Here is an 8,939-nt window from a genome sequence, read left to right on the forward strand (position 1 = left end):
CCATACAAGGTACTAAGTATTTTGCTGCAGCTCAACCACTCATCCTCCTAAAATCCATAATTTAAAATAGTAAAAGGAAAAAAAAAACTGTAAATTTAATACCGGTCTAAAGAATGTGCAATGAAGGGGAGTATTGGCATAATTGGTAAAGTTGATGCCATGTGACCAGGAGGTCACGAGTGAGCTGTGGAAACAGCCTTTTACAGAAATGTAGGGCTGCCGTGCAAGAGTTAAACTAGAAGTTTTTTGTTTTCTTTTCTTTCTTCTCATGTAATTGACCATCTTAATCAACCTTGTTTCGAGCTTTCACTTGTATTCAATCATTGGATCGACAATCAAGGGCGAAATACCTCTATGTATCATATTTTGAGTCCCTTTAAAATAGTTCAAAAGCATAATTAAGTGATTCAAAATCTTTGTATTCATCTCTCACTAGCCACAATCTCTTTTAATTTAAAGCCGCCATATCCCCGTTTATATTGTTTATAAACCTTACCTTCTTGCCTTAGGCTTCCTACAAAATTTATTTAACCTCCGTCCAACCAAAAATGGAGCACTCTCGTGTAACTCTCTTACCAAGAGATAAATCCAACTACAGAACTATCCCTAGCATGAGTAGCAGACACTGGAATATGTAAAGCTAAGGTTTTTGGTTCTGACACAGCTAAGTGGTAAACAAAAACTGAAATTTTGCTATTACAGACAATAAAAGAGAAGAATGTGAACAGTATCCTTCCAGGAATAAAGTATTTCTGAATCTGAATCATGCTTTCCCTCACAATATGACTTTAACTGTTATCTCTGTAAAATTTGTCTATTACTTTATCTTTAACCTTACAGAGAAAGAAAAAAAGAAAAGAAAAGAAAAGCAGACAACAGTTGAGTACAGGGAGTAACCCAAGAAAAACGACTTTTCAGGTAAATCATTGGCAAAGACAGTGGAGGGGTTTCAATTAACAAATCTTTTACTATCACGTTTGCAATTGAGTATAACATCAGATGATTCAGAATCTCTCTTCATTTCATTAAAAACAAAAAGGCAAAACTCAAACATGATTATTTTTCACTCATGCTCTTCTTGTCATTGAATCTCTCTATCCTATTCCTAACTAATAAAAGAATCTTGGAACAAAAATCATTGTCATTTTCCCACTTGGCACTCCTTTTTAACTCTTGGTCTAGTTCATCCTGAAAATATATTGAAAAAGAGGTACACATTTAGTAACCAAAAACATCATAACCACAGCTAATCACATAAGTATAAATGATGGTTATAACCAGTGGCGGAGGCAGAATTTCCGCTAAGGAGTTTAAAAAAGAAAAAAAATTAAAAAGGTTGTAGCTAGAGGGGGACCACTAAGCTATACTTTTGGGTTATGTCAAGAAGATTCAAAACATAATATATAATGGTAAAAAATAGATTTTGCCTTATATATAATTTTTCAGCGAAGTGGGATCAGGTGAACGCCCTTCCTCCCCCCTAAATCTACCCCTGGTTATAAACTAGCAAATAATTTTTCTAGTGATACAAAACTGAAGTGAACTATAATTAATTACCTTATCACAACAGAAGAAAGATGATAACCATGCCAAAAGAGACGCTGCCAGTGGGAGTTTGTTAATCAAACAGCCGAGTTATGCTCCTAAATTCTACTGAAAATGTTCATTTGCAACGAAAGAATGTGTAGTCCACATTGCTTCAAGTTAAGTTAGTCATCAAAATTTTGAATATACACCTGGTCAAAGAAAGAGGACGGAGATTTTAGAAAAGTGACACTAAAACTTGCAGAATCAAGAAAAGGATAAAGAGAAGGACTAACCTTTTTCGGTTAGTGGGATAAGGACGGTCCCAAGCACCCTTCAGGTTTGAGGTTCGTCAAAGTGATTCCTGCCTGAATCTGGGGACCAAAAGAGAAGCATGATAAGGACCATGCAGTAGTAGGTCCAAATGAAAATTCAGAGGTAAAGACAAATCCGGAGAGACCAAGGGACACAATGTCTAGAAATACTAGTATCTAGAGCAGATTCAAAACATATGCTAAAAACAAGAAATAAATTTGATATCGGATAAGAATCCTATGAAGAATCTGCATAGCTTATAACAAACAAACATTTTATGCCTGGTGATGGTAGGTGCATATTTTAACTTTCTCCACAGAGTGATAAAGATCAGTGAAGAAGTTCGGAAGAAAAAGAACTGAGCTTTTCTTTAAGCCGCTTCATGCCAAAATGTAACCGAAAAGAGTACTTTATTTACCAAATCAACCATTCCATGTAGAGATAGAAAATAACATCCACATAAATAAAAGCAGTCTGTGAATATAAAAATGTTCCTAGAAAGAAATAGGGAGCATACCAAAAGCTGAGGTTCGGTATCCTCCATTTTCCATCAAAAGAAGCAGAGTTCTGTATAACCGTGTGAGTATGGCAACAGCTCTTCCACCTCAATTCTCGAGCTTGAACAACTCATGCTTTTCCTCAATCTGCTAGGGACCGACTCCACTTCAGCCCAAAACACACTGGAAACGGGTCTATGATCTGAAAATCTAGACTCCCCACGAACATAAGATAATTGTTGAAGCCCACCTCCATGCCACAATATCCGATCACACCTTTATATAAGAAAGGGAAAAAATCAGTTCTAGTTTCGATAAATAAATTAACCATTTTATCGATAAAGAATGCATCGGCATTTATCTTGTTCATTTATCTTAATACTTCTGCCTATGTGCTATTTTTAGATTTCATGAATGATGTTGACATTTATAAAGGAAAATCTTGTACCATGCAGGTGTTCTTCGTTTCTCTTTTGGGTGCATGTCATCTCCTGAATACCTATCTGAATTCCTTGAATATTTATATGTCGGTGGGAAATATATCTTTCCTTCCTTCCATCCCACAAAAACCCGACCTCGTCTCTGTTCTATACGCAGCTGTAAAGGAAACTCAAACAAGATTAGTTCAAAATTGTCGTATGATGATTTCCAAACTGAATTTTAGAAAATAAAAATTGGACAAAAACTCTACTCCAATTGTGAAAATACCTGGTCATTTTCCAACAATGCCCTCCAGTTTTGCATCTCAACAAGTGCTTTGGCAGAACGGTACGAGAGTGCAATTCGATAATTCAGGTCCCCGAGCCAAATAATTCGGCTAAAGAAAAAGGATAATCATTAGAAAACATAAGTATTACATATCTCAGAAAAACTCAAATGGACAGTAGAAATTGAACACATTGTTCACTGACACGGCAAAACAAGAGAATTTGTTCATTATGTTCTACAGAACTAATTATGTTAAACTTTATTTATTCCATTTTACCACTTTCATGATGTTGTTTTTAACATAAGAGTTTAGGAGACAGCAATTACAGCTACTTGTACAGAGTAAATGGTGGTCTTACTCGTGTTCAAAAATAGTTTCAGGGGACTTCTCTTCATCCGCACCATTTACTCGCGGAAACCTTGTCTTCTTTAGGATCTCCATCACATCTGCATTTCTGCGTAATTCATCACCTTCTTTCTGACCAGAGGTTAAGTGAGTACATACAAAGCAAAAGCTTGTCTGATGCAACAGCATACTTATGGAAATAGATCCCTGCAAATCCGCGCATGGAATAACACGTTAAGTTATGTATGGATTTCCAGATCAATAGGAAGAAACACTTAATTCAGCCAAAAAGAGCACTTTTTTTCCAATCAATATTACCTTATTTCCAAGGTAACCCATCAACCCTCTGCCAACACATGATACTTTCATATTCCGCACATGCTCCCTCAATTCACTTCGCACCCATACAGTGAGAAAAATGCCAACCATCTGTTTACTGGCTACCAAACAGTATCTTGAATTTCTAGGCATTCTATTACTATCTTCACCCGTCACAGGTGAATATAAAACAGTACTTGGTGAATCTCCAGGACCATAATCTTCATCCGAAGAGCCCCATCTGGAGAAATCACTTGGCCTCTGTCCCCAAGAATAGTCACTTGGCCTATGACCAGATGAATAATCACTTGGCCTGTGACCAGAGGAATAGTCACTTGGTCTGTGACCAGAGGAATAATCGCTCGGTCTGTGACTAGATGAATAGTCACTTGGCCTGGGACCATAGTCACTAGGCCTGTGCCCCCATTTTATGTTAGGATCAAAATCACTCTGTCTGTGTCCAAAAATAACTCGATCACACACACTGTATCGTCTATCAAGGCGAGGTTGCGAAATGGATGGATCATTTTCCATTCTCCAACATTGAGGAGTTTGGAATGACCGACGAGGAAACAAGGATGATGCCTTGCGTCTACTTGACCCCTCAAAGTCAGCATTCCACTCAGCAATTGGATCTGGGACAGGAGAAGGAGTATAGCAGCCGCTGCCTCCACTAGTACCAGGACCATTGTTAAGTGTCTTCCGGATAAGAGATAGCCATTTCTTGGCAGGGCCATTGTCTTCGGCTCCAAGAATGTTACCAGCATTTAGAGGAACTATTTCTTGAAATCTGAGTGTAAAAGCAAATTTTTGTTTCAGTCAGCTACTGTAAAAGGACAAAACCTGTAAGAATACATAATGACAAATCTAAAACCTCATACCCAAGTACATAGATATCTGCAGGTGGTGCTGAATGAAGCCAATCATCTAGATTCAAATTACTCGACGGTGATTTTCCACCCACGTTCCATGTAGCTACGAAAACGCTGTGCCAGGAAGGGATAAAGAGAGCATCAACAAGAAGGAAACACAATCATGCTTTTAGCCCTTTAGAAGAAAAGTCTGGAATGACTTGGAGATTTATGAAGAGCACAAACCTGTAGTTGTGTACATTTATAATCTGAGGGTGATCAAGATCTGCTCTTCCTCGTCGAGGACGCTCCATACTCCGACTCGAATTTGATTTCTCTACTTATTCAAGAGGGGCAAGGTGACATGAATTAATCAGTATAGAACAGACTTACATATAAACTAAACTGGGAGTTATATTTCATTTACATTCACCAGTACCCTGTCACTAACCTGTTTTGGTTTTCTTAATTGTGCAATGCTCCCTCTCCGAGATGCTCGTTCTCCACTCATCACCACCTAAAGTAAGGAGGACATACATTTATGCTTCAATTCACAGTTGAAGGGTAGGTAAAGTTGGTAAAATCAACCAAACTCTAAGTAACAGAAATAGAAATGATTGAATTTGACTTTATCTTGGTGGCATTTTTTAGGAACCATTGATTTCAGTAGGAGATAGAGAAAAAGAATAAATTATGACTTGTAGAAATTTTATGATTACCCTTACAATTTCACATTATAAGACAAAAAACTTCAACATGTGCTCTAGACAGATAAATATAACCTTCCAGAATTTAGGACATGAAAGACAAAACATGAGATTTCCCATCTAACCACCCACCCCTCCAAACCAAACAAAGACACAGAAAAGAGAAAACAATAAAAGATTCACCTAAATTTGTTAGCAGTTGCCAAGGAGAAAACCCCAATTCACAAAAACTAACCAAAGAAAAAGAGAATAAGCACAAAGGTAGAGGAAATCCAACCTCCATAAACAACTTCATCAGACTGGAATTCTTCAGTTTTGCCCTTAATATTGAACCACTTTCTGACAAGTTTCTTTGACCAGGAGAGCTTCAGACAATCAAAGAAGAAACAAAAAAATGTCAACTTGGAGGAATGTAAAAATTAGAATTCCTAAAAATTACAATTTCCAAGAAATGAAAGCAAAAGGGAAAAAAAAATAAACACAAGTAATTCATTCACCTTGCTTTTCTTGGAATTTTCATCTCTCATTGTTTCACTATTCCTTCATGCACCCTTTCTTTCTATTCTCCCCACCTTCCACTTCCCAAATTATACTCAGAATTATACAAATTAAGATCAGAAATCAAGAAAGCTCAAAACTTTTAGCAAATAACAAATATGGGCAGTCCTCAAATCTTGTTCTGGTTACAAGAGAAGTTCAATTTTCAAGCATTATGTGAATCTCTAAAAGCACAAAGATTGCTCCTTTCTTGGCCAAAACCACTCTTGAGCTATATGGGTATTTGTTTTTTAACACAAAGATTACACTATATAGAAGAAAGAAAAAGGGGCTTGAAACCAAAAACACAATGACCAAGAATAGAGGACAACTACACTACTTTAAGTTAAGCACAAGACAATGTAGGCCAAAAATAGATATAAGAAATAAAGAGAGAGAGAGAGAAAGTAAAAGGAGGGGTCTTTCTCTTCTTTCTTGAACTTAGTAACAGCAACAAAGTAAAGAATTTGAACAGAATAAAGTGCACACACAAATCACAATCACACACACTGAAGACTGGTTTTTTGATTTTTTTTTTTTAGTATGTTTTACCCAAAACCCAATGCCACATATGTCGTTTTGATGTGATTGGAAGTATAAAACGACTTGGTCAGCTGCACTAAAGATGTGCTGCCATTGGTCAGCAAAAGGTAGAGCGGGCAGAAGATCTGGTTAGACTAATACTACCCCATCTTTAGAAACAAAATTTCTTTCTTTGGTCTTACAAATATCAAAGTTAAAAAAATAAAGGCACTTAAAGAAGGCAACTAAAGATAAAGGCACAATGTCATGTTGTTGTTGTTGCAGTAATTGTAGTACTATTCTTTATCACATATTATTAATATCTGTTTTTCCTTTTTTATTTTTACTACAATTTTATGTTTCCTTAAGTCTGTTTGCTTTTGATGTTTCTTCTTCTTCTTGGGCTTTGTTGTTAATATTATATACTCCGAGTCCTATGCAAAGGAATGTTTTAGGGAAGAAGGAATTGTCAATTGTTTGTGAATAAAGGAATGCTTCTCCATCAGGCTTTCTGGGATTTAGTACTTTTTTTGTTCTTTGTAATAAAACTATATTGGGATAATGGCATTTTTGTTATATCTTTTTGTGGTAATAACGTAGTGTGTGAATCAATGCTCATAGTAAACGAGAAGATAACGAATCAATTGTAAAGAATTAAGTACTAACATTTCGAAGAAGTCATACTCTGATGGGAATAACGAATAACCAAAAAAAAACAGCGAATTTGTGCAAGAAATTTTGTGTGAATCAAATTCATCTAACTTCGTCTCCATGTTGCTAACAGCTTGTTTGGATGGTTGTTACGCATCGTTTTATAATGTATCGTATCGTATTGTATTGTATTGTACTGTATCGTTTAATAATTACAATGTTTTGATAGATTGTGTCGTTTGCCATCGTTTCATGATATCACGCATCAATATTATGAAAAATAAACTTGCAATATTATAAAGAAAAATTATGATGCAAGGTAAAATTACTATATAAAAAGATAGGGTAAATGATAAAATAAAATAATTTAATAATAATAAAGGTCGATATTGAGAGAAAAAGACAAGGTAACGACGCGACCACATCAAATCGGTCGTTACATAAAGTGGCACATTTCGTCGTTATGTAACGACGGATTTAACGATACGATACAATAAAATTTAAGTAACAATCAAAACAAACATTGTATTTAAAGTAACAATACGATACAAAACAATGTGTAACAACCATCCAAACAAGCTGTAAGTGAACTTCTAATATACGTAAAGATTGTTTGAGGATTTTGGTTAGTACAACACACACCACTACTTTGTAGTAATGGATGCAAACTAAGTAAAAATAGCATTGGCTAGCCAGTTTTCGGACTGATCATTCAAAAATAGCTAGCGTTTGCAAAGTCATTGAAAAATAACTACTATTTTGCCGCAACACGGAATGCTCCAACATAATATATTGGAGATCGGTGCACCTGTGTATGAACTTCCAGCATATTATGCTGGAACTCCAACACGCGTAAATTTTAGCATAAGATACTGGAGATCGGAGTACCTGTGTATGAACTTCCAGCATATTATGCTGGACCGGTATATTATACTGGAACTCCGGTATATTATGTTGTAAGCCCAGTATAATATACTGGAGTATTTTCTGGATTTTGAATAGTGTTTTCGTTTAGATTTATCTTTACATAAAAAGTGGCTAAATTTCGATTGCTTTTGAAACTGTAGCTATTTTTGAATGATCATTTGTAAAACTGTCTATTTTTTAATTTCTCCCAATATAATGTGTATCTTTTTAGCAAAACTGTTTGATTATATAATGGCTCAACTACCATTTGCCCAAAGATGCTGTATCCTTCAAGTAACAGTACAATAGTTAGGAAAAAATAAAAGGTTTTGGGCAGAATATGGTTGCAACCTTAACTAAAACATGGACTAATGAGTAAATGACAATTATCTTTTCAGAAACTATTTCCTTGTAAAGCATTTAGAACCTTCAGTTGAGAAGCCAGGTTTTAACTTTTAATCAAACGATATGGAGAAAAAAGAAAAGGAAGATCACATCACACTATCAAATTAAGTTCTTCAAATTTGAAATTTCTAAGCGGCTTGACAAAGTGAGTGAAAGAAATTAGACTTAATCCGTGGAAAATATTGTGACTCTGCATGTCAGAGGTGTAATAATAATAATAATAATTATTATTTATAATAAATGTGAAGTATTATCATAGCGATTTACAACCTAAAGAGCCTCTAGTGTCCTCAGTCACCTTCTAGGAAGAGTACCTCAAAGACTAGATCTCAAGACAAAGAAACAGAAGTCTAGTTATATAAATTCTGAATTAGCAACTGACTTTTACAAGCTCTCTTCGACTTATACAGTATACCTATTCTATCCTTGACCTCTTTTTGAATCTGAGCAACAGTACCTTTCCTGAAAATCTTCCAGTTTCTTGCTTATCAAGTGTAATATATCAATATTGCTGCAACTATTTCCTTCTGAAATTCTTTCCATCTTCTTCTTTTGATCCACTTGATCACCTGACTGGCCTCATTATCTTATATCTTGATGTCCAACTAAGTGCTCAATTTGTCTTTAGTTCTGAAATTCAATCACATTTGCC

The 8,939-nt window shown here is 35.5% G+C and overlaps 1 protein-coding gene across 1 annotated transcript; it reads right to left on the reverse strand.

The window, feature by feature from the left end:
- Nucleotides 1–939: 939 nt before the first annotated feature.
- On the reverse strand, nt 940–6,298 carry LOC104247093 (type IV inositol polyphosphate 5-phosphatase 7-like). The gene is made up of 13 exons (XM_009803042.2): nt 5,764–6,298; nt 5,544–5,631; nt 5,011–5,076; nt 4,806–4,896; nt 4,590–4,694; nt 3,709–4,498; nt 3,404–3,597; nt 3,045–3,153; nt 2,785–2,933; nt 2,357–2,612; nt 1,821–1,898; nt 1,558–1,736; nt 940–1,188 (listed from the first exon to the last, which is right to left on the reverse strand). Exons 1-10 carry the CDS (start codon nt 5,791–5,793, stop codon nt 2,390–2,392), a joined length of 1,845 nt encoding a protein of 614 aa, XP_009801344.1. The 5' UTR covers nt 5,794–6,298; the 3' UTR covers nt 940–1,188; nt 1,558–1,736; nt 1,821–1,898; nt 2,357–2,389.
- Nucleotides 6,299–8,939: the final 2,641 nt, after the last annotated feature.

The sequence above is a fragment of the Nicotiana sylvestris genome, chromosome 1, assembly GCF_000393655.2.
Source record: "Nicotiana sylvestris chromosome 1, ASM39365v2, whole genome shotgun sequence".
NCBI lineage: Eukaryota > Viridiplantae > Streptophyta > Magnoliopsida > Solanales > Solanaceae > Nicotiana > Nicotiana sylvestris.